The sequence below is a fragment of the Trachypithecus francoisi genome, unplaced genomic scaffold, assembly GCF_009764315.1.
Source record: "Trachypithecus francoisi isolate TF-2019V2 unplaced genomic scaffold, Tfra_2.0 Lachesis_group2, whole genome shotgun sequence".
NCBI classification, from domain to species: Eukaryota; Metazoa; Chordata; class Mammalia; order Primates; family Cercopithecidae; genus Trachypithecus; species Trachypithecus francoisi.
The window spans coordinates 58,432,856-58,459,893 of record NW_022681465.1 but is presented as its reverse complement, the minus strand read 5'-3'; the positions used below and the strand labels follow the sequence as shown (position 1 = coordinate 58,459,893).

The following is a 27,038-nucleotide window of genomic DNA, read 5'->3' as shown; positions in this document are numbered from 1 at the left end:
CCTCACTTTAATTTGATGATTTATTTTTTTATACAGCCACTTGACTATGAGAGCCGAAGACTTTACACTCTGAAAGTCGAAGCAGAAAATACCCATGTAGATCCCCGTTTTTATTACCTAGGACCATTTAAAGATACTACCATAGTGAAAATCTCTATAGAAGATGTGGATGAGCCTCCTGTTTTTAGTAGGTCCTCCTATCTGTTTGAAGTTCATGAAGATATTGAAGTTGGCACAATCATTGGTACTGTAATGGCAAGGGACCCAGATTCTATTTCCAGCCCTATTAGGTAAGTGTGCCTTTTAAAAATGGAAATAGCTGAGCTCGGTGGCTCACACCTGTAATCCCAGCACTTTAGGAGGCTGAGGTGGGTGGATCACGAAGTCAGGAGTTCGAGATCAGCCTGGCCAACATAGTGAAACCCCGTCTCTACTAAAGATACAAAAAGTGAGCCGGTTATGGTGGCACACACCTGGAATCCTGGCTACTTGGGAGGCTGAGGCAGGAGATCACTTGAACCTGGGATGCAGAGGTTGCATGAGCTGAGATTATGTCCTTGCACTCCAGCCTAGGCAATAGGGCATGACTCTGTCTCAAAATAAATAAATAAATCGGAAAACAAAATGTAGTTTAAAATGAGAAAAAAAAAAAAGAAGCGGAGATACATATAGAGATCATGAAATTCTATTTAAAACATTTATTGCAATGAAAGATACAAGAGTCCTTCCATAAGTTGTATACAAATATGGTGAGCACAGGCATTTCTAGTAAATTGCCTCTGAATGTTTTTGGGGTATGGCATGCACAAGCTTCATGGTTTTCTTATTTTTATCATGGCCTTTAGACTGAAATCTTGCTTGTTACACCTGCATGTCTCCTTACGGTGTTCGTTGTTCTGATCCCTGGTACAGATCCAGGGTACTATGTCAACTCTGCATTTACAGTACAACCAAACCACTTTATTTGTGCTTTAAAGGTATTAAATAAAATGTAAGGTTGAATGAGAGAAGTTTTAACAGTTATAAAGTAGGTTGGATGTGCTGGCTCACACCTGTACTCAGCACTTTGGAAGCCACGTTGGACAGATTGCTTAAGCTCAGGGGTTCGAAACCAGGCTGGGGAACATACTGAGACCCCGTCTCTATTAAAAAATTTAAAAATTAGCCGGGCATGGTGGTGTACACTTACAGTCCCATCTACTCAGGAAGTTAAGATGGGAGGATCACTTGAGCCCAGGAGGTCAAGGCTGCCGTGAGCTGCATTCACACCACAGCTCTCCATTGACAAAGCAATACCCTGTCTCCATGAAAAAAGAAAAAAGTAATTATGATGCTGCAATGTGGGTTATATTATGATATTAGAAACTCCCCTAAATACACAGCCATCAAAGTTGAGAGGATTCTGTTTTGTTTTATGTTTATTTATTCTGCCTTTTTCAAAATCTTTGAGAACATTCTAGAAAGATGAGTCTTTTTGATTCTTGTTTTCCCTCTTATGACAGCTTAAAAACATATGAAATGTCATAAACTCCTGAAAATGAAAAAAAAAAAGTTTCAGTGACACTTGTTCTATTACTTTAAAGAAATACGTACGTTGATATACACTATTCAGTATGAAAATGAACGCTTACCATAATCCGTTAGTCCATCCTGTATTTTGGATTTCATTTGTTTTCTAAATCTCTGCAGGCTAATTTTGCTTGCCCATTTTCTATGTGAACCAGTCAAGTATGAGTTCAGATGGTTATTGTTCACTTTCGGAGTGCACGCTTATCTTTCTCCTACACATGCCACAGCTCATGCAGGAAACTTCTAATTTTATGTGCCACATGACTTGAACCAGTTAAAAATTCTGTAGGGTCTGCCATATCTTCAAGTGAAATCATATATTTTATGAATATCTATGTTACTTTTTATTTATATAATTTCACATAAATATGTTTTCTTAGATTCTCACACGGCATCACAGGTTACATATTGGCAGAAGAAATCTGTACATGCCACATGATGTTCCCATAAATGCCTCTTTCCCAGTTCATTTACCAACATCTAAATTGCTGCATTCCTTCTGTTTTTTTGTTTTTGTTTTTGTTTTTTCCTTTGGAGGTTTTATATAACCAATACACAGGCCTAATTTTCTTCATTAAATACTTACCAAGCATTTTCTTGGCAGAGATTCTAAGGTTTAGCAAGCTGTCTTCTGTGTTTCAGATTTAAAATGGACTTTACAAAATAAAATATAATATTGTTAGTTAAATGTATATTAAGTGGCATACTTAAATTGTAACATCAAGCTATTTCTCCACACAATGAAATAGAATTTAAATCCTCCTATAGACATATAATTATTATATGTCAAAATATACCTGTGGATATTTAAAATAAAATAAAATGGTTAATGAGGATGCAAGTCTAAAGACTAGGAGGAAAGAATCATCTTATGTATATTATTATTATACATATATTCCTGTTACATATATTATATTATATATGTATATTATAGTCCTCCTAGGTATAATATTATACATATTATAGCAAAAATAATAACTCCTTTGGTTATCAATGACAGAGGGTATGCCATTAAAGTTGCTGTATACTTTGACTTTATACTAATTTGATGTAGAAAATTTAATGAATATTCTTGGATGTCATTCTTTGGTTAGAACATATATATTCAAAAAAATAGAATAGCCTTACTAATGCAATATGTCATTATGGGAAGAATCATATTTGACATGCTATAAATTGTGTCATATCTTGTCAATGTTAATACACTCTTCAAAGGGATTTTCTTAAAATGTGTGCTCTGGAAATTATTTTAGAAAGGAAAATGAAAGTTAACACACATAACTTTCCAATACAGAATTGCAAGCTATATACTTTGAATCATATTTGTAAAAGAACTGTGATCTCTGTGTATCTGCAAGATAATGTGACATAATGTTTGAAATTTTGTCATTACTTCTTCATTCTGAACTACAAGAAATAATTAAGAAAGAACACACGCCGGGCGCGGTGGCTCAAGCCTGTAATCCCAGCACTTTGGGAGGCCGAGACGGGCGGATCACGAGGTCAGGAGATCGAGACCATCCTGGCTAAAACGGTGAAACCCCGTCTCTACTAAAAATACAAAAAACTAGCCGGGCGAGGTGGCGGGCGCCTGTAGTCCCAGCTACTCGGGTGGCTGAGGCAGGAGAATGGCGTGAACCCGGGAGGCGGAGCTTGCAGTGAGCTGAGATCCGGCCACTGCACTCCAGCCTGGGTGACAGAGCAAGACTCCGTCTTAAAAAAAAAAAAAAAAAGAAAAAGAAAGAACACACATGAAATGGATTTAGCAAAATCAGTGATGCATGACAGCAGAGGCTTTTATTGATTTATATATTTCAACTTTATATCATATTTCTACAGAAATAAGGAACTTTATTATTTGCCAAAATGCCAAATGATTAGGTCATTCTTTCTTTCATTTAACAAATATTTGTGGATCACCATATCAGATATTATTAACATGTTTCTTAAGGACTTCTCAGTCTATTAGAAAAGAAGACTCACAATGAGAATCAAATAATATTCATTGAGTGCCTAGTAGAGTTTGATGCTTGGTGTCTTCATGTTTTGTTGTCTGTTTGAGATGTTATATGAAATGAATTCCTAATACAATGTGGTAAATGGAAAGATGGTGGTACAGCTGCTTTATGAGTGAAGGGGGGACAGATAGCTTCTACTTTACATGATCATGAGGGAATACAATGAAGAGGTGAAACTTATGTTAGATCTTTCGGTAATAAAATAATTATTCCAAGTGGAGAGACACAACGATTTTCTTAATATGTGAATGTTAGATATGTAGTTTGATAAAGATAATGAGATTTATTTAAACTACATCAACCAGAATGTTAAATCTAGTTTTAGGCTTTAAAATGACACACAGCAGACCATGCTTGCTATCAAGTTGCAGGATAGTTTGCTGATATTTTTTAAATGCATATAGACATTATTTGATACGGATATATTAAAAACTCTTACCCAAACTTTTCTTTTCTTTTTCTTTCTTTTTTTTTTTTTTCTTTTTTTTGATGGAGTCTCGCTCTGTCACTCAGGCTGGAGTGCAGTGGCATGCATTCTTGGCTCAGTGCAACCTCTGCCTCCCGGGTTCAAGCAATTCTCTTGCTTCAGCCTCTCGAGTAGCTGGGACTACAGGCGTGTGCCACCACACCCAGCTAATTTTTGTATTTTTATTAGAGATGGAATTTTACCATATTGGTCAGGCTGGTCTTGAATTCCTGACCTTGTGATCCACCTACCTGGGCCTCCCAAAGTGGGATTACAGGCGTAAGCCCCCGTGCCCGGCCATCCAAAACTTTTCTATTTTTTAAATATTTTGCGTTAAAAGCAATATGTATAATAATGATACAAATAGCTAGGAAATTGAAGCTGCATGAGTGTCATACCATGAAGCTACTAAACACCATAAGAAGTTGATAGTCTATTACTTTGATGAAACTAACATTGTCTTCAATTTTCTAAGAACACATAGCTTCTGAGAATAATCTTTTGCAATAAATCTGTGTATTATTATTCAGTAGAACTTCCAATAACCAAATAATGTCAGTTGGCAATGTAACTGCCTGTAATTCCAACTGTTTTGTGGCCAAATATATCAAAATCAGTTGAATGAATATGACAAAAGATAATAATTTAATTTAAATAACACAAGCATTCAGGAGAATAGCATTTGAATGCAGAGCAAAGTACCAATTTTTGCCTTGAGGAGAATGTATGTGTGCAACTTTGAAAAGTCATTCAAACAATCTACATCCTGGGTCAGCACTGTGTTCTTTCCTGTAATTATCAGTGATATGTGTGTCTTTGTATTTCACTGTTTTTTCCTGTAAACTATTAATAATGCTACCATGTATTTTTTCTTGTTCTCTATGTTCAGATTTTCCTTGGATCGCCATACTGACCTTGACAGAATCTTTAACATTCATTCAGGAAATGGATCTCTTTATACTTCAAAACCTCTTGACCGAGAACTATCTCAGTGGCATAATCTTACTGTTATTGCTGCTGAAATCAGTAAGATGAATTTTATGTATCTAACATATATCTAGATGTTTATGTTTATATATTTTAAGTATTTTAACATATTTTATAGGTTTTATTTTATATTAGAAATAATTCATTCTCATTGGACAGATGAATTGTAATTTTCTCAGCACTTATACTTTTTTTTTTTTTAATATTTCCTACATCGATACATAGAGAGACACCTATAAGTATTGGTAGAAGATGCAAAAATTTTATTTCTGCCTTCTTGGAGTTTTTGGCTGAGCCTCAAAATAACACTGACATAAAACAGATTAACGGACCGGGCACGGTGGCTCACGCCTGTAATCCCAGCACTTTGGGAGGCTGAGGTGGGCAGATCACGAGGTCAGGAGATTGAGGCCATCCTGGCTAACACCGTGAAACCCTGTCACTACTAAAAATACCAAAAAAAAAAAAAAAAAAAAAATTAGCCGGGCATTGTGACGGGCGCCTGTAGTCCCGGCTGCTCTGGAGACTGAGGTAGGAGAATGGCGTAAACACAGGAGGCGGAGCTTGAGGTGAGCTGAGATCGCCCACTGCACTCCAGCCTGGGTGACAGAGCGAGACTCCCTCTCAAAAAAAGAAAAATATCAACCAACCAAACAAAAGACAAACAACAAATAGATTAACAGGACAAAAGCATTTAATATAAATTTTACGTGACATAGGAGCTCTCATAAAGAAATAAAGACCCAATGAAGTGGCAAAACTGTAATGTTTTTATACTAGGATGATAAAGAGAGGCAATTGTGAAAAAGTAATTAAATGTATATGCAGAGCATAAATAAAGATAAAAATTATGTTAACAAAATCTGAATCTGTTTTTATGGAATTTTCTTGGCCTCACTTCCCATTTTTGATGATAAGAATGTTACTTTTCTTCTGGTATAGAGAGGACATCTTCTATATGGGGGTTTTATCTCCTGCTTTCAGGAAGAAAAGGGGAGGAGCAGAACACCCTTTTTACATCTGCTGTTTTTGGTTTTTTTGTTGTTGTTGTTGTTGTTGTTGTTGTTTTAAGTACCTTTAACTCAAAATAATCTGTATGCCAAAAAGGCATATTTTGCCACCTTTCCATATATGTAAATGTATATTTAACATTAACTAATAAAAATGAGCTTGAATTATAGACTAAAGATATTATCATTTGTGGAAAAATTAAAAGTATTAAATTTGTCACTCGCATACTAATAATTAGGATCTATGCTAAATGCTGGGTATATATGATGCAATTTAATCTTATCAACAAACATGTAGGTAGATATTACAACTTCTCTTTTACAGATGAGGAATCCCAGGTATATATTGTTAATCAGAGTTCACATTAATCATATATGTCAGGTGTCATTCTAAAAAAAAAGATTTTCTCTTAATATTTTTATTAACCTCCTTTAACAGAGAAGGTACTGAGGCTCTGGGAACTTTAGCAACTGGTCCAAAGTTGTAATGTCAGAGTTAGCACAACTGAGATTTGAAACCATGTCATTTCTAGATTCATTACTTAATTCCACAGCTAATTTACAAAATTGTGTTCATTAAAACCTGATAGATTCAAGTCACGTTTGCCTCTAATAGTGAAAGTTCTTGCCCATACTAGGACAATTTATGGGGCCCATTGTAAAATGAAAATGTCAGGTGCTTGTTAAAAGTAAATTAAGAAATGTAAGATGGAGCATTAAAACAAATATGAGTCTCTTCTAAGGGTAAGGCCCTGTGGAACTGCTTGGATCACATGCCCATGAAGCCAGCCCTACTGGCACATGTACATGCAAACCTGTTCAGATTTTCTAATTCCCATGTTGTGATGTATGTGGTATAGAGCAACTCTTGAACTGTTTTTAAAATAAGCGTTAATTAGGGACGGAATCGTTTTTAAAAATTAAGCCCATAAATTTTAGATCTGTAATACTAAGCTGAATCCACAAACACGTATCAACTTCAAGTTATTTATTTGAAGTAACTGCTACAGGCTTTGGAAGGCAAAGCATTGGATGAGGCTGAATCACCAAGTGTCCCAGAGCAATTGAATTAGGCTAGACAGATCATCAGCAATGAACTCAAAGCTTCAGGACAAAGTAATAGATTTAGTGTCTTGCTTACATCTGCCCCTGAAATACAGATTAATCTCAAATGGTCCAATTTTTTTCCATTGTGAGATATAAATATCTGTTTATATCCCCTTGTTCTCTCCATATAATTGCTATATATGACATATAAAAGCTAAATACCCTACGAATTTAGCTTTTGATTTTAAAGCTAACTAAATACTTCCAAGTTTTTATTTTAAAGAAAGTTTTTATTTCTATATCTGTATCCACATCCCCATAGTTAGATGTACCTAACATGATACAATCTGGTCATGTCAGAATTATGATTGTCCTCTCTGCTTGATTCAATATCCTTATTCAAGCCTAGTGAACAAGGAACTGCGTTTTCCCTTTCAGATATTTTGTGAGATTTAACTTCTAAAGCTAGTTGAAGTAATTACAATTCTGTAAAAAGCTAAGCCAATTACTTCTTTTTTTAAAGGACTGAATCTTCTTTTTTTGTCCTCAAATAAAATCAATCTGTAGAACAACTGCCAAAAATGCCTACCTGCCAAACCACAAACAATCAGGATCCCGTTATTCTGTTCTGGGCATTAAATGCAATGAGGAGGAGAGGGAAAAAACATGTAAGGATTTTTTTTCTACTAGATTTTAAACACTGACTTTACAGTCAGTTTGTCATACATCACACCCTGAGCAGGACAAAATGGCGTTCAAATGTACTTCTTACCAATATGTTTTAGGCTTGACTTCTAATCATTTAAGTCTACATTCCATACAAATATATCACATCGTACGGCAGGTACCACTCCAGGTATTTATTTAGTGCACATATCATGGAATAACTCCTCTTTTCCTTCTGCAAAAATATTTTAAAATGCCATGTGGAATCTAAAATTAAGGTCACAATCAATGACTTAATAATAAATTTGGGATTTTAGGGCATATTTGTTAGAGAAACCAAAGAGCTCCTCTCACTACATGTGAAAATTTGACTATAATCATTGCAATACATTCTGAGGACAATAGAACTGAGTTTATGACTAAAGAACTCCATTATCTACACTGTAGTTCTTATTCATAGAAATTCTTACCCAAAGCAGGTAAAACAGTTATATTTTTCTAATGCCTGTGATTTCTAGATAATTATTTAAACTTTCTCCATCGGGAGGCATGAAAAGGCCCGTGGATGCATAGTCATGGCTTCACCATAGGATATACATTTTACAATCCTTTATTGCTGATCCATTCTTGCTGCAACAGTGTTTCCCTGAAGAACTTTGAGAGAAACTCAGGTGGTAAATATATGCCAACTGCTATTCAGTTTGATTCTTCCTTGGAACACTTTATACTTTTATTTATACATAAGCGACAACGTCTGCCAGCAAAAAAAGATTAGTGTAAGCACTGTTTTTTGAATAGGTGGCTCCAGGCTCGATGCTTTACAAAGCACATTCATCCCTGTGGATTTCGATTTTGATTTTAAGAGCCTTGAGTTATTTGTAAAGATCCCGGAGAATCTCTATATTGTATGAGGGAAGTGGCTGACGATGCAATTTTTTAGATATGAAACTTTTGTCTCTCCTGGCTCCTGTGGCATCATTAGAAAGTGAATTGTTACCAACAAAGTTCTTTTAATGTCAAGACTTTATATTGAAAGGAAATATTTTGCTACTCACTATATAATTTGGTTAAAGAGCACATTCCAGAAAATATGGAAGAAGTATAGCTTCCCACTTTTCTCCATAACAACAAGTAGATAGCAAAAGGTCCATTTGTAGAGAACACCATGGCTCTAGGCATTAGCAAATTATCCGGCTTAGAGGAAGCGAAAAATAATGAGATAGCATTTTTCTCCTTTTTTTTTATTTTTTTCTCCTCTCTCCACTTCTTCCCAAACGCACACCTCTACAGACTCACATGGATGGTAGGAAGGCTAATTAATGTGTTTTTATTAGGTAGATACTTTATGTGGAAAGTATAAGTTTTTAAGTAACATAAGAAAGTAAAGAAGATATAATAATGATAATAAAGATGCTGGTAATGATTATAGTCAATTCATATTGAGTCCTGATCATTAAACTGATACTTTGATAAGAAACTTTCATGCACTAACTCCTATTTTTGTTTGTTTGTTTGTTTTGTTTTTGAGACGGAGTCTCGCTCTGTTGCCCAGGCTGGAGTGCAGTGGCGCCATCTTGGCTCACTGCAAGTTCTGCCTCCCGGGTTCACGCCATTCTCCTGCCTCAGCCTCCTGAGTAGCTAGGACTACAGGGACCCGCCACCATGCCCGGCTAATTTTTTATATTTTTATTAGAGACTGTGTTTCACCATGTTAGCCCGGATGGTCTCGATCTCCTGACCTCGTGATCCGCCCGCCTCGGCCTCCCAAAGTGCTGGGATTACAGGCGTGAGCCCCCGAGCCCGGCCGCATTAACTCCTAATTTTACAAGTAACTCTGTGAGATTAGAGGTTCTACTTTGATTTTTATTGAGTAAACTAGGACATTGAATACGTGGAGTAAATTGGCCAAAGTAACATAACAAATGAGTGGTGAACTTGTGAATCAAAGCAGCAGCTATGTTAGACTCCAGGGTCTGAATTCTAAACCTCCTGGTACACTAACGAGTGGATAATATGCAACAACATATTAGCAAATATGAAGTTAGAACCTGACAACTGAATACATGTGGGTTCAGTAGACTGCAGTAAGACTTAAAGAAATGGTGAATAAAGGATGCATTTTAAATTTTCTATGCAAAGAGGGATAAATACACTTCAGTTCTGTCTGCCTTTCTTTAATCTCTCTCAGCCTTGTTGATACATCCCTGCTAAGTAGTCTGTTCTTATATATCATTTTTTAAAGTGTTGATTTTAATATTGGAGTAACATTCAATTATATGGACAGAACAAGGGGATATAAATTATTTTTAGTAGTAATATACTTCCTGTTTGTATGTGACAGTATATTTTACCTTTTTATCTGAAAATTATTTAGATTACCTTAAGTCGTCAAATAAATTTTACAGGGCTAAATGATATCCACAGCCGATGTTGGTTGAGACCATTTAATAAGGTTGCCGCTGTCCCCTAGCTATTCTGCTATTGTTTTGTTTTGTTTTGTTTTCTGCTAATTATAGTCTTTATTGCATTATATTGCTCTTCAGCTTCACTTTTCCAAAATTTACACAGAAGTTTAACGGTATCCAAAGACTGAGATATTGACATCATAAAAACTGATGAATATAAACTGAATTTAAAATGTAAACACACTCTCAGCTGGCATAAGTGCCTAGAAAAATCTATAATAGAAAAAAATGCAATTATAACCAATACAGGGTTGTTACTCAAAGCTAAACTAAATAAAGAGGCATTTATATTTTTCTTAATTTGCATATCAAAACAAGTTTGAAAATGCATCTTTTTTTTTTGAGATGGAGCCCTTGCTGGAATGCAGTGGCACGATCTCGGCTCACTGCAGCTTCTGCCTCCTGGGCTCAAGTGATTCTCCTGCCTCAGCCTCCCAAGTAGCTGAGATTACAGGCTCTCGTCACAACACATGACTATTTTTTGTATTTTTTTTTAAAGAGATAGGGTTTCACCATGCTGGCCAGGCTGGTCTCGAACTCCTGACCTCAAGTGATGCACCTGTCTCAGCCTCCCAAAATGCTGGGATTACAGCCGTGAGCTATCGTGACCAGCCAGAAATGCATCTTTCTATGTGAGAACTTTGATGCTGTTGATTTCAGCATTTGTTGCAAAAGGTATGATTAGTATGCAATGTCTTACTACTGAGCTAATTTGTGACAATAGATTGTAATGCAAAATTGAGCTAGATTGTTGAGATGGTACCAGCAATAACTATATTAATAAAATATTTGAATCTTCATATTTCATCATAAATTTTTCAACTAGTTTGTAAAGTAAGTAGCCATATAACAAAATTTTCAAACAGAAATTTGAGAGCAGTTGTTGAAATACACTTTGGTGATAAAACTAGTCACAAATGTAGGTTTTATGACAGTTATCACTTACGAGCAAATGACCTTGGATAAATTACCAATTTATTTAAAACTATTTCTTCATCCGAAAAAATATAGGTAAAAATTAAATGGTACAATGAAATATAACAAGGATTTAATAAATAAGTGTTCTTATTTTATATATTTGGACAATAAGGACACAAATATAGTGTGAACTCAATTATACTGGCTTGTACTTTTAACATGATTTTCCAAAATAATAATAGTACCCTTGTGCCCAATGATAACTGAATCCATGACTACTTAATTAGGCTCTGCAGTAATTTTCTTTATTGCATTTGCTCATTATGTTAGTAGAATGATTGCAATGCTTATTTATATGTGAGCATTTCATATCCACAAGATGCCTGTATAAATTAACTTTGATGCAAAAATTTGTTTTCCTAAACAATATTTTTCTTCCCCTTTTCTAGACAATCCCAAAGAGACAACACGCGTCGCTGTTTTTGTGAGAATTTTGGATGTTAATGACAATGCCCCACAGTTTGCTGTGTTCTATGACACTTTTGTATGTGAAAATGCCAGACCAGGGCAGGTAAGCACCTACAGGATTAAAACTATGGAAAGATTTTAACTGTCTGCGAAATATTTTGTTTTCAAAATCCTGAGAGGAAAGAATACACAGGGATGGAGACATTCGTATACAGTCCCGATATCATTTTTAAAAACCGCAACTGATGTTTTTAAAGGTGAAAGCGTTTTTAAAAGCCATATACCAGGTTTCATATTTCCTCTGTAAAGTTCTAATGCATAAATAAAATTTTATTTTTGCCACAAAAGTCAAAATATAAGAAGAAATAACTACTTTCAAAACTTTCAAAAACAAAGACAAGCAAACCCCTAAGACCCCCTGCTGTGTCATTAAGTAACTACTGATACCTGCTAGAGAGATGAGAGATGAATGCTGTGGAAAACCAGAGACAAATGTACCGGAGCAGCAGAATATTTAATCACTATTCTGATGTGTACAGATATGGTTTTGCATCGGGGCAGCAGCAGAATTTGCACCTTAGACTTACACGTTGCATTTCATCATTACAGCAACATATGAAGTGCTTAATGACTTGGCTTTAGTACTTTAAAACATTTTTTCTGCGTCAGCTTTGTTTATAATTCTGTAAGTCTTTTCCTCAGTGGACTCGTTTTGTTGATTGAAAAGCTCCAGTGTATATGGCTGAAAGAGAATGCTCTTAATTGGTTTGAGTGCTATCTTCACAGAAGGAAGCTGCGTGGTATAAATAATAATTGGGAATCAAATGTGTTTTATTAAAAAAAGGAAGCATCATGAAATTGTATTATGTTTTGACATTATTTGATACTCTTTATAAACATCAATGTCATTGTTACATTTTTATGCAAATTATATTGTGGAATAATTCAAATTCTTCCTTTTGAAGATTCTAACAAGGATTCAATAGCCTGTCTGTTGTCTGAATATGGCAAAATTGCTGCAATTTGATTCATTTTTTTTTAACTTGAAAATGTTATGGAAATGTTTCATTTGGAATATTTAAATGACTTAGCTGCTTCCCACTTACTACTTAATGAAACAGTTCACGCCCCGAAAATACCATTCCAAATCATCCTCTGCTTGGCAGGCTCAGCATGATATAAGCTGAAGTCTTTTCTCTAAGAGATAAATTACCGACTTTGCTACTGCTGCATACATTGCTCCCTCTATGGTTATTCTATTTGATTTTCAAAAGATATCTTTTCAGAGCATTCAAGTCATTATAAATACTGATTTACAAATGTATTCAAAATATACAAAATGGAAAGTATGTTTGTTTATTTTCCTTCTGCCGATTTTCTTTTTAACTATAACTGGCTCACAATGTCTCCATACCTTTTGGACATTTAAAAAACAGCTGGCATATTGAAGGAAAATAATCAAATAAAAGATGATTTCAATAAAAAGGGAATTAGCCTGTCTTGACCCACCTGATAGGAAGAGGATGATTAATATTTTTTTGTCGAATTGGCTGCCTGTGCAATAGCCTCCCATACAGGCAAATTCTAATAACACCAGTTTGTTAGATGTCGCTTTGGTCTCATAGCTGAAAAATGCCTTGGTTAAACTAAACTGTGATATATTAAGGGATGAAATTCTAGGTTATGACATCCTAGCAGGCAAAATCAAAGTGGTAATTTGATAAAATTCTTGTTCAGAACCTTTTTAAAATTAATTTGTTAGCTCTGACTCCCCTTCTCCTAGGAAAGCAGAAGAATGTCAGCGTTTCAAGGTGTGCTTTAGTTACTTATGGTGTATCTCAATCCACCCAACACTCCTCTGAATTAACTGCTCCTTAAGAGTAGCACTTAAGAGTGACACGGGCATGGAAAATAATCCATTCATTTGGTTGTGGACAAAATGAGGTGACAAATAAAACTAATGACCATTCTCTGCTCTTGCCTATTTTCTGATCTAAGGGTAGAATTTCTCCTTGGAAATGTTACAACTTTTAACTGATGTAATATTAATAATCCCTTCCTGCGCCTGAACTAGGCGGCTTGACCCTTTACCATTTCCATCACAGAGAGAGTCAGAGGACCTCAGCAAAAGAGGACAGAGGGCTGGCTCTTTTTTTTTTTTTTCTTTTTTTTTGAGACGGAGTCTCGCTGTGTCTCCCAGACTGGAGTGCAGTGGCACGATCTCGGCTCACTGCAAACTCCGCCTCCCGTGTTTACGCCATTCTCCTGCCTCAGCCTCGCGAGTAGCTGGGATTACAGACAACCGCCACCTCGCCCGGCTAATTTTTTGTATTTTTAGTAGAGACAGAGTTTCACCGTGTTAGCCAGGATGGTCTCGATCTCCTAACCTCGTGACCCACCCGCCTCAGCCTCCCAAAGTGCTGGGATTACAGGCGTGAGCCACCATGCCCGACCAGGGCTGGCTCTTTTTGTTTTTCATTCTGTCTTGTCTCACTCATGCCTACTCCTGGAGTCAGTAAAATATATTTTAAGTAAATAAAATACATTTTAATAATTTTAATCTTCATGGAAAGAATTTAATACCACAGATTTCCCAAGGTGTCTCTCTAGGGAGAGATGCTGCTTACCTTTGCCTTCAATAGTATCTATGTGACTTATCAAACCACATGCCAACTAACAACAGATATCAAACCAAATGGCAACTAAGCCTTTAAGAAATCAAAAATATCCCATTACATATTTTCCATAGAAAAAGCTAAAACATATTAAAACTTAACCAGTTTTCTAACTTTAAATATCTTAAAACCCATTCATTGTTCCAGATAACATAATAATATGATCATTGAAACATTCCTCAAATTGATTTAAGATTATTTTAGAACAGCCCAGTGAAAACAGAAATCAATTCTATCCTTATTACTTCCCTGAAACTGAAAAGGGTGCAACAGTGCTTTTTTTTTTTTTTTTTTTTTTGAGAAGGAGCCTGTCTGTTGCCAGGCTGGAGTGCAGTGAGTGGCATGATCTCAGCTCACTGCAACCTCCACCTCCTGGATTCGGTTCAAGCGATTCTCCTCACTCAGCTTCCCAAGTAGCTGGTACTACAGACACATGCCACCATGCCTGCCTGATCTTTTTTTGTATTTTAGTAGAGACAGGGTTTCACCATATTGGCCAGGATGGTCTCGATCTCCTGACCTTGTGATCTGCCCACCTTGTCCTCCCAAAGTGCTGAGATTACAGGCGTGAGCCACGGTGCCCAGCCAAAAGGATGCATTTTACCAGCACAAAGGAAATGTTCTCAATAACAGAAACTCCAAGGCTTCCCACAGAAAAAGCTAAAACATATTAAAACTTAACCAGTTTTCTAACTTTAAATATCTTAAAACCCATTCATTGTTCCAGACACCATAATAATATAATCACTGAAACACTCCTCAAGTTGTTTTAAGATTATTTTAGAATAGTCCAGTGAAAATAGAAATCAATTATATTGTTGCTAAGGAGATAAAATGTAAATGACTTATCTGTGTACTTTTCTTCATATGCTCACAACGAATACTGGAAATCACTAGTTTCTGTTTGTTTGTTTCTTTTTTTTTTTTTTTTTTTTGAGACGGAGTCTGGCTCTGTTGCCCAGGCTGGAGTGCGGTGGCCGGATCTCAGCTCACTGCAAGCTCCGCCTCCCGCGTTTACGCCATTCTCCTGCCTCAGCCTCCCGAGTAGCTGGGACTACAGGCGCCCGCCACCTCGCCCGGCTAGTTTTTTGTATTTTTTTTAGTAGAGACGGGGTTTCACCATATTAGCCAGGATGGTCTTGATCTCCTGACCTCGTGATCCGCCCGCCTCGGCCTCCCAAAGTGCTGGGATTACAGGCTTGAGCCACCGCGCCGGGCCTTGTTTGTTTCTTAATTGTGGCAAACTCTTTTATTGGAAATGGATCAAAATGAGATTTTCTCCAGGACAAAAAAAGACAGTGGATGCTTACAGAGAGAGCCAGGGAAAATAATTTTACCTCCTTGTTGCCAAGTTCTGATATCTGTTACCAGTCTTCATGGCATATTTACCAAAACAAAAGCATTGTGATTTTTAATATATGGTTGAAGACTGAGAGGTAAATTCAGGATATGAAGAAGTTGAACACTAGAAGTAATGTCTCAAAGGAAAAAAAAAAAACCTATTATCTTGTAAAGGATATAAGTGCCTGCATCTGCAATAGTGAAGTCTTAAGGTCATAAAAATATATTGTAATGTAATATAGATTCTGTAGCATATGATTTTGTTTGTATCATCTCTACGAGTTTGACTTACCCCTTTTATAATATTCATTGAAAATGTATAAATTAACTACTGATCTTTAAATCAATAGTGCTATAATATTTGATTAAAATAGCACATTTTAAAGATTTTAATGTTAATTTTTTAAATTTCTTATAGATATAGGTAAAGATGTTGCCATTTGTTTTTTGAACTGCATTATTTTGATCCATAAAAATAAATTGAAATTATACTTTATAAGTTTATTTTGAGGGAAAATATACAGTTGGAAATATATATTTATTTTGAGATGTTTGAGTTTCCATTTTCAAAGGCCATTAGCCTTATTTTTACATTTCCATCACTTTTTGTGTCTGTATGTGAATGTTAAAATATTAATCTTAATGACTAAGGATTTCTAGTAGTCTACTGTCTTTTTTGATATTACTCCATTTATGTCATTTTTTCCTCTTCAATATATTCTTATAAATCATTATTTGAAAACGAAATCCTTAAGAGTATATTTGACAGACAAGAAATCAGTCAAGAAATGTTTTTTCACTGAATTGGCATATCTTAAGAAGTATTAGTTAACAATATTTTGACTTTATTAATTTTAATAGATTTATATTCTTGCTTTTTTATAATTATCTCTTATATTTAATTTTAACTTACAATTAAAATTTAGTCAAATAATTATGTTGTTATGTTTTTAAAATGTACTTTTGAAATAATTCGAAGTTTTAAATGATGTTTTTCTTGCTGCTTATTTCTAGGCAATAAATATACATCTTTGTGTCCAATTATATTTCTTGTATCCTTTTGAAATAAATGGTTAGGGTTGTAATTAAATAGGCTAATACCACAAATACATCACATTTTCATTGCTCTAAGACATTTTAAAAGACAAGTATTCTAATACAGATAGTTGTAATAATTTCTTTGTTTCTTGTAATTTTTTACATATTATTTTTAACTTGAAATCACTTGTTAAACCAACAAAACATCAGCAACAAATATTTTAACCCAACATCCACATAACATTGAGTTTAATGCAGTAAAAAAGTATATTCCTTTTGGTTAAGCATTAATTTGACTATATAAGCATCAGTGTACATATTTAACAACTTTTGAGGCTGTCTTCAAAATTAAAATACATGAAACATATACGAATTGTATTATAAATATACGTTAAAGAACAAAAGGAATATAGATGCAAAAAAACCCTAATATTACATATACATATACATCTTACATTCATATTTGTATATTAATCATATATGTCCAAAGCAGTGATCTGATTATGTATTGGAGCTAAATTGTGTACTTTGCTACCATATAGCTTCTTGTGTTTTCTCTTACCATAAAATCAATCAGAGTTTACCCTTTTAAAATAATTACCACATAATATACATATGTTGAATTTTTAAAATACAATTTTACTGAAAGTGTAAGTTAATTGAACTTGGACTGTCAAAGTTTCTAATCATGTTTAAGGCTCTGTTAAAAAGTAATATATAACATTACCTATAAAATCTCTACATTCCTCAATCATTTTTCATTTTATTTTTGGGGAGAAGCAAAACATAGTCACAATAATTTCCTAAATTTTTCTGACATTAGAAAAACTCTTCCATATCACTGTGCAAATGCATATAAAATAATCTCATTTTAAGTGCTATATCTAAATTAACAAAACCCCAAATAATATATTTTTGTTTACCATCTTGAAGGAAAGGGTACGATCCAAAAGAGATAGAGATGAGAGAGGGAGAGATTATTAAAATCAAAGTAATAATAAAAAGATGGTTTAACTCAAGGATACATTCACAAGAAATAAAAGTCAATTATTTTGAACAACTTTAGACAACATGAAGATCTTAAAAAGGTGCAGATTATACTCATGGATAAGAGATATATTGATGAGATATATTTTTCTCTTTCTGCAGCTAATACAGACTATAAGTGCAGTAGACAAAGATGACCCTTTAGGTGGACAGAAATTTTTTTTCAGTTTAGCTGCTGTCAATCCAAACTTCACAGTACAGGATAATGAAGGTAAATTTTAGAACTTGTTCGCTATGACTTATGGTGATATTAACAGGAAATGTCCCTAATGTAATCATTGCAATATATATGCCATGTCAATCTATTGATCTGAATTACACAATTTTGTTTTAATCGAGTATTTAATGACATATTTAGTAAATCCTTATTGGGCAATGTGTACTCTCTTCAATTTTAAAATAATAAAATATGTGAAAGAGGTCTCTTTATGGATGTTAAGGAAATGATTGAGTCTTGATAAGATTAGAAAGGCTGGAAATAATTCTTACAACAATAATATAGGACACATATGGTAGAGAAATGAATGATTCAGTAAGACTCTCAAGCAGACTTCAGTGAGATTTAGCAGCAGCAGATTCACCAAAGCCAAATATGCATAAGGGAGTGAAAAGAATGAGTGAAAAGAATGAGAAGTAGCCTGTGAGTTGATTCAGTACAAAGGCATTGTTACAAAGGTACTGTTGCAATGGCAAGATGTATGCCTCTTGAAGGTTAAAAAACCTTCCTCTTCTTCGTTATTGATTTAAAACGTGCAACAACGCATGAAATTTACCTAATCCATTTCTTCCTGAATGTTGGATTGATGTGTGTTCTGTATTGTGTAAGCACACACACAGATGCACATAAATTTAAAAAACACACATTTAGTATGGTTTTTCTCTTAGTATGCAAAATAAGTTTTTTGAAAAGAGAAAGCAATTGTTATCTATGTAATCTTCATAAATGATTCACTTATAAAAATTTACCACTTTGAAAACAGTACTGAGGAATTATGTGAAAACCTAATAAATAAACAATTCATAGTATATTTTTCAAAGTAATTATTTGTCTTATCTATATATTAATTGCATTGGACTTTTTTTAGGAAAATGTATATCAATTTTATTTTTTACATAAATACGCTTTTATTTATACATTAAACCTTGGTTATCACATTGGGAAAAATGTACTATCCCAAACCAATTGTAATATTTTAAAATTTATTTTAGATAATACTGCCAGAATCTTAACCAGAAAAAATGGATTCAATAGACATGAAATCAGTACCTATCTCTTGCCTGTGGTGATATCAGACAATGATTATCCAATTCAGAGCAGCACAGGCACACTGACCATTCGAGTGTGTGCTTGTGACAGCCAAGGCAACATGCAGTCCTGCAGTGCTGAAGCCCTGCTCCTCCCTGCTGGCCTCAGCACAGGGGCCTTGATCGCCATCCTCCTCTGCATCATCATTCTACTGGGTAAGAAACCTTAAAACAATGGGAACATTTTCTAGGCTCTTTAGTATGTTTTTGAAGAAGAATCGTTGCTATTAAAATCCCTTTCCCAAAACCAATCCCAAATTTTAAGATAGACATAAATTAGCTATGTGATATTCTTTATATTAAAATATTTTATTTGATCAGAATATATAAGAATATATAAAGAATTTTTGTTGTAGTCATAGAAATAGCGAAACTTTACCTCATGAGGCCTAGAATTCATTGTAATGCGAATCAAAATATTTAGAAAAAACAACAACTATCTTTCACCACAATGCAGTAAACAAAGGAAAAGGCAAGAAGAATGAATGCAGAATGGCTTGTGTAGGAGCTTGGAAATTTGAGAGACAAAATTCTTGCTAGCCATGCTGAATGTTCTGATGGAATTAAGAGATCTTTAGAACCTGAGTCCAGTGAACAAATGAAAGGAGACACATCAGTGGCCAGGACTCCAATTATTTTATTGCTGGCCCATTATTTTCCTCCTGAGTGGTGTAGTAACAGAGTCTGGGGCAATGGTTCTTCTGGAACATCTTCCATACAGGAATCAAGTAAGAGTTGGAAGAGATGAAAGATAAATAGTAGGGTCTCAAACCGCAACTCTGGAAGGTAGACTTTAATCAATCTCAACAAGACTAAAAACAACAAAGACAAAGGTTAAGTTGATAACATTTGTTAGAATAGCCATTCAAAAACTTGATATAGAAGCACTTCCCATCAGCATTCCTGTATTCAATAATTGCTAACTTTTCATACATACAAAATAAAGTAAAACTTTAGCATTTGTTTTAAATATTAAAATGATGTAGACAATAATAAATTGTAGCAATATTTTTATGATTACAAAAAGAGAGCACGTTTGTGTATGAAGTTAAGGCCTGCAACAACAAAAAATGGATTAAAAATATTTCCACGTTCTTGATTTGATTTGATTATGTCTACTTCATTCTATAGAAGTTTCCATTTCTCTACTTTTATCATAGCACTTATGCACTTTCACTCTGTGTTTAAATAGCAGTAAGGTAAATTACTTATGACAGATAAATCATTGAATGGATGATTCGAACAATTCTAGATTAGATTTTTATCTAGTTCAGGAAATGAGAACATGCATATTAAAAAATACACATTTTATAATTTGTTACTATGAAATGAAATCCAGAACAAAACTTTTCTCTGTACCACAAAAAATATATGCCTCATTTTATTTCATAGAATGAGAATTTGGTATAATTCTGTTTTTATAATTTGACTTACCATTAATACAACAAACATTGAGGAAAAATAAATGTGCTTTACAATAGTTGAATCCACAATTGCAAATATGAGTAATATAAATATTTATTTGGGGGATTTATACTTTAAATCATATAGAAAACTTGTTCTATTAAAATATGCAATTAAAATGAAAGTCTCTAGTATGAATAATATTAATGGTGGTAAGTTTTTAGTATGTGTTTACTGTGTTTCAGACTCTGTCACTGGCACTTTGCCATGACAACCTTTTTCACTTGACAAAAAATATCTGGCATGTGTGGTGTTATTTTCATTTTATGCATAATGAAACTGAAAATTCAAAATATTCTGAATATTTTCCAAGGTCACATAATTTCTGAGTGTTTGAGCTAAGGTACCTTGGTATTAGTGTATGCAGAGATCCTGTGGAATCTGTATTTCCACTTTTATTATGGCTGGATGGAGGCCTCACTATCTTACATATTCACCAAAATAATATTAAAATAGATTTTTACCTGATTTACTTTCCCCTCAAACAATGATACTTCATTTTATAATCAGGAGCAGACTGCTTTTAACTGCTTTTGAATTAAAATCAGTTTAAGTATTCTCTCTAGTTTTGTTAGTTTAAACCTATTTTTATATTTCTATTACCCTAATCAAAAAACATTCAAGAAAAAGGGAAATGAACTTGAACTTGGAGCAAATCGTAATGAGTTGTCATTATTCTCAACATTAGAAGGGTTTTGCTGAGCAAGGTCATTTGGTTGATGATAAATAATCTGAGATTTAAAATCTTTACACATTTTTATGTGCATAAATAATTGAATTTAGACAAAATAAAATGGCATATTTTCTTAAAAGCTTGAAGAAGACACTTTTTAAAAAGCTCTGCCTATTTGCTTTTTAATTACTCGGACAAGAACACTTATCAATGGCTAAAACTTTCTTTTTCATTACATTAAAATAGTTTATTGCTTGCCTTCTCACACAGGTTGAAGATAGACTAGTCTATGCGTTCGATGTTAAAACAGAAAACATAACTTAATACCCCTTCATATAATAATGTAATTAATTACATACTCTTTAAATGTGTGTTCAAAGAAGGTAAATCAATACTTGTATCAATATTTCTTCTGATACACACACACACACACACACACACACATCTCCAGTAAGAGTCTTCCCATCCTTGTATAACTGAGTTCACACTTTTTCCCTCAAATCCTTTTAAAGGTTGAGGATCAAAATGTTTGGAAATAATGAGTAAGGGTGAGAAACTCTACTGCAATCAGAAGAATTTGATACTAACTTTCTCTTATCATTTATGCTATTACCACTGTTATGATTATGAATATTGTCTCTCATTGAAGTGAGAAAATGTCCTTTTTGAGCAATACACTTTTCTATTGTGAATCTAGCCAAGATTCATAATTTTGGGGGGGAGTTAATCCAGTGTTGTAATTTGAGAAATTTACTCTTTGCCATCTTGTAACCTAACAATGTTTTTTTTGGGGGGGGTCTCATGCAAGGTATATATTTTCATGGAAACCTTAGAAATTTCTAAATCCATCTAACTCTAAATAATTTTTTTCCCAATAATTACAGCATTCTTTTAATAAAGTAACAAAAAATATGTAAGTTCATCAGCAAAGCTATTTAACAGAAGTCAGTACTCAGTATCTTGTGAAAGATGTTGCTTTTTGCTATTGTGTAAAGGCTTTGAAAAAAGTAAGCCTCAGGTTGTCCTTTTAAATTATCTTACTTGAAGCTGAATTCAATTTGTATAGATTTATACACACAAATTTTATATAGCATCTTATGTTCCTTATTTAATGCAAAAGATAAATAGTATCTGTACAATGAGGAACCTTTTTAAATGGTTCCTAGAAAAATAAAGTGTAAGTCACTATATTTAAGGAATATGTTATGTTGCTTTAAAAATAAGTCACTGTATTTAAGGAATATTTTACGTTGCTTTAAAAATAAATTAGAGACACTGATCTTAAACACCACCCACCCTTGCTAAACTCTTCAGCATCTCCCCTGACACCTCCCCCAAACTGTGGGAAGCATAAAATTAATCTGAAAGTCTAACCTGTTATAGAAAGCCTGGGTAGCTTAAACTCCTTTATAGTATTTCCACTTCTTACAGTGTTTTGAACGGACGTCTAATGTATCTTCTTGTCTTTTTTCAAGTTATAGTAGTACTGTTTGCAGCTCTGAAAAGACAGCGAAAAAAAGAGCCTCTGATCTTGTCAAAAGAAGATATCAGAGACAACATTGTGAGCTATAACGATGAGGGTGGTGGAGAGGAGGACACCCAGGCCTTTGATATCGGCACCCTGAGGAATCCTGCAGCCATTGAGGAAAAAAAGCTCCGGCGAGATATTATTCCAGAAACGTTATTTATTCCTCGGAGGACTCCTACAGCTCCAGATAACACGGACGTCCGGGATTTCATTAATGAAAGGCTAAAAGAGCACGATCTTGACCCCACCGCACCCCCATACGACTCACTTGCAACCTATGCTTATGAAGGAAATGATTCCATTGCTGAATCTCTGAGTTCATTAGAATCAGGTACTACTGAAGGAGACCAAAACTATGATTACCTCCGAGAATGGGGCCCTCGGTTTAATAAGCTAGCAGAAATGTATGGTGGTGGGGAAAGTGACAAAGACTCTTAACGTAGGATATATGTTCTGTTCAAACAAGAGAAAGTAACTATACCCATGCTGTCTCCACTTCACAATATTTGATATTCAGGAGGTTTTTCCTGCCAGTCAGCACAGTTTTTTTTTTCCCATTTACTTCTTAATTTGTTCATTAATTACATTAATTCTTTCCTGTAGGATGTCTCATGGAATATATACAACATTTTATTTAATCACTTCCAAGAGCCAAAGCTATGGAAATACAGTGTTGTCCATCTTAGTAAATAAAAGATAATTTCAGAAACATGAACAGGATAGTTCTCCCTTAAGCAACCTCACAAACAAGCCGCTTCTGTTAGATACATGTCCTGCCCTTGCAAATGAAGCTTTTAAAAAGGTGAAGAAAAATTTTAAGGTATATCCTGTTCTGTACATTAAATTTAAAAAAAATGTACATGTGGTGTTAGTAGGTGTGATATGCAACCTGGTATACAGACATTTGTGCAATTTCATTTCATCAAATTCTATCTGCTAATGTTTTATATTTATATTTTTGTATTTATTTTTAAAAAAATAAACCAGTTTTTACAACTACTTTGTCTGTAGCTTCTTTTTTTCCCCTAGGATGGAAGACTTTCTCCCTGAACTAAATATCTTGATACAAAATTACCTTACATACAGGTAAGAACACAATGTCATTATCATTAGCATTGAAAATACTAACCAAATTAATATGATTTAGGTAAGAATTATTTTTCCAATGAGTTTTGATACGCTGTGGTATGTGGAAAACTCTTCATATACAAAGTAATAGTCATTTATAAAACACATAAAAATTTGCCATTCAAACAACTTAAAACATGACCATCCTTATGCTAAATATCCCAAGACACCAGCAATGCAGTAATTTCATTTTGTTTATGTTCACTAAAATCATACCTGAAAGAATAAAACATTTTCTCATTTTTTATGGCATTCATGCCATTAAAGTTTATAGAGAATAATAGTTCAGACAGATTTCAGACTAAAATAATCCTTTAATGGAAAATATCCTTACCTCCCATGGTGACTTTGAAAATGCCTACTAATGACAGTAATAATGCAGAATATTCCATTAAGACATAGCTTTACAATTATATCAAGAGTTTAAAAGCCATGATGCATCTGCTTGTAACAAAGCCTGCTTTTCTGTCAATGATTCCATAGAAAGCAAAAAAATAAAAATAAAAAAAAGTAAAACATTGGCAGCTAATTATCCAGAGTTCCTAAGGATCATGAAAGTTAGCTGACACTAACTGATTCCTTATTTCTCAACCTCCACAACATGATTTATTTATAAAAGGAGCACTTTGTTGGACATAGGCTAGGAAACCACATTCCCTGCTGAGTATATTGTAAATAATACCAAAGATCTATGTGCTCTCTACTTAGTGAAAATGCTGTGCTTTTCGATTGAATCAAGGTGCAATACTGATGTGTCCTTAAAGTAGAATTATTTCAATCTTATTAAATGGTAATATTTTCCCAACTTCCAGACTGAAAGGGCCCCACATCACTCTGAACACAGATATTTTTGTTTGCATGTTAGTCTGATTATAAAAGAAAAAAAATATATTCTAGTTAAAAATACAGTCATGTGACAAGGCTAAATGATAACACGATTTGGCAGACTTCCTCTTTTCCAAGAACCCATTCATTTTTACTGAAGGCTAGGTGTCAAAAGGACAAAGTTTAAGGAACAAAAAAGTTTGATCATATATGTTGAACTAAACAGAGAGAAAATCCTCAATGTCCTAAAAGGACTACTCATTAAAAACAAAATCAGTTAACAATGGAAAAATTTAAAAAGGTACAAATTGTAAGAATTTTATATTAGATATGATTCAAAATATACATTTGATTAAAATTACCTTTAAAATTTACAGCATTAGTTATTTTTATTAATACTTGATGTTAATATTTGGAATTCTTATTTGGATAATTTTAAGTTTCCTCATTTATGTAATTTTAAAGTAACATGAACTTGCTATCATTTATTGTATCATTCTGGTTTTTATTAAATTAAAGGACTAATCTTTAACATCATCCAATCCAGGTTTACAATAATTCTCTTTAGGGAGATTGAGTAACAGGCTTCTTTGTCGATATAAGGCCTATGTCGCAGAGAAATTATTCAGTAACAGCCATCTTACTTGTTGATACTGAAGGGGATATGTTAAAAATTAATTGGTGATCCTGAAATGTAAAATGTATGCCTATAATTACCTGCTAAAACTCTCTCAATAATTTCCCTGCCATTGTGCTCTCCCAATGGAGAGAAAGGAATGGCCAATATGCAGATTATTCTATGCCCCAAATCTCCTTTACATGGGGACTGGGGCAACCCTCTCTGTATCATTGATTTCATTGACAAATGTGGGCTTTTCTTTTATTCATCTTCTTACACCTTCATTCATCACATATCTTTTGAGCAGCTATTATAAAATCAAGGGATGTTTTAAACACTAGAGATGTAATAAATCATAGATCATTATTTTATATTACTGCATGATTTTTCTATTAATTAAAATTAAAATATTGCAAAATAGTTAACACAGTATCTAACTTGTACTATTATTAATTTTTCTTTTTCTTTTTCTTTTTTTTTTTTTGAGACAGGGTCTCACTCTTTCTTTTGCCCAGGCTGGAGTGCAGTGGTTTGATCACTGCTCACTGCAGCCTCTACCTCCCAAGCTTACACAGCCCTCCCACCTCAGCCTCTCAATAGCTGGCAGTACAAGTGTACACCATCACGTCTGGCTAATTTTGTATTTTATTTTATTTTATTGTATTTTATTTTATTTTTTTTTATTTTATATTCCATAGAGATGAGGTTTTGCCATGTTGCCCAGGTTTGACTCAAACTCCTGGATTCAAGTGATCAAGCTACCTTGGCCTCCCAGAATGCTTGGATTACAGGCATGAGCCACCATGCTATGCCCGATTGTTTACTTTTCTAAACAGCAAATAAATAAACCACTTTGCTCTTCATTTTTCATAATTTAAATAAGCTAAAAAAAGATGATTTATAAATCTTTTGATCATTCAAAATGGTGATTAAGTTCATCAATTATCATTGTTTCTACTACCAACAAAATATGAAAGAAAATTTATGCAATGATACACTCATAGGCTGAGATTTCACTGTATATCAAGTAGATACTCTTACGCAACCTCAAGAATTACAGATATTTATTGGTAGACATTAAGTGTGAGTAATTCGATGTCTAGGATCTTCTAAAATTATAGAAACCTAACATTCAGGTTTTTTAAGATTAAGGAGATCTACATATCTGTATTCATTTATCAATATAGCTATCTAAATGTCCATATATAATTTATGTCTATATTATATATATATGTGTATGTACTTATAAAACATAACTGTTAGACTCTAACATTCAAGGAAATTATTCCTTTTATTTTTTCACTTACAAATACACATACACACACTTATATTCACATGTCTTTGTTAAAAATTTCAGCTTAACATAGCTATTAACAAGAAAATAGAGCCACTTTTCAAAATCCCTTACTCATTATAGGTCCTTTGTGCTCAAACAGACAAATGAAGGAATGGAAAGATGGTGCGATTCTTACATTCATTCAGAACTCGATTATTAATCATGTTTGATATTTGCCTCAGAGATTTTGGTGAACAGTAAAATGAGATAAAGTTTATAAATTTGCAAGAACTGAATTATACAGAACATATAATTATTTTGTACAAGGATACAAAAGCAATAACTGAATTATGGACACTGTCCCTAGTCAGTTATGGTATAATAAATATTACATATATGTCCCAAGATTAACTAAGTGGCATACAACATGGAAAGTAAGAAATTAATAAAAAATGTTGTGGGCTCCTTTAATTCAAGGATAGAGTATGTCTTTCTTCCCATTATT

The 27,038-nt window shown here is 33.8% G+C and overlaps 1 protein-coding gene across 1 annotated transcript in view; it reads left to right on the top strand.

Annotated features, from left to right (window-relative positions):
- The window catches only part of LOC117064974 (cadherin-10), a 166,100-nt gene extending 142,416 nt beyond the window's left edge, over nucleotides 1-23,684 (top strand). The window contains exons 7-12 of the mRNA XM_033179263.1: nucleotides 37-290; nucleotides 4,943-5,079; nucleotides 11,596-11,717; nucleotides 17,818-17,926; nucleotides 18,925-19,176; nucleotides 22,633-23,684. Of these exons, the coding sequence (XP_033035154.1) occupies nucleotides 37-290; nucleotides 4,943-5,079; nucleotides 11,596-11,717; nucleotides 17,818-17,926; nucleotides 18,925-19,176; nucleotides 22,633-23,123 (1,365 nt within the window). The 3' untranslated portion in view covers nucleotides 23,124-23,684. The remainder of the gene's footprint in view (nucleotides 1-36; nucleotides 291-4,942; nucleotides 5,080-11,595; nucleotides 11,718-17,817; nucleotides 17,927-18,924; nucleotides 19,177-22,632) is intronic.
- The last annotated feature ends 3,354 nt before the right edge of the window (nucleotides 23,685-27,038 follow it).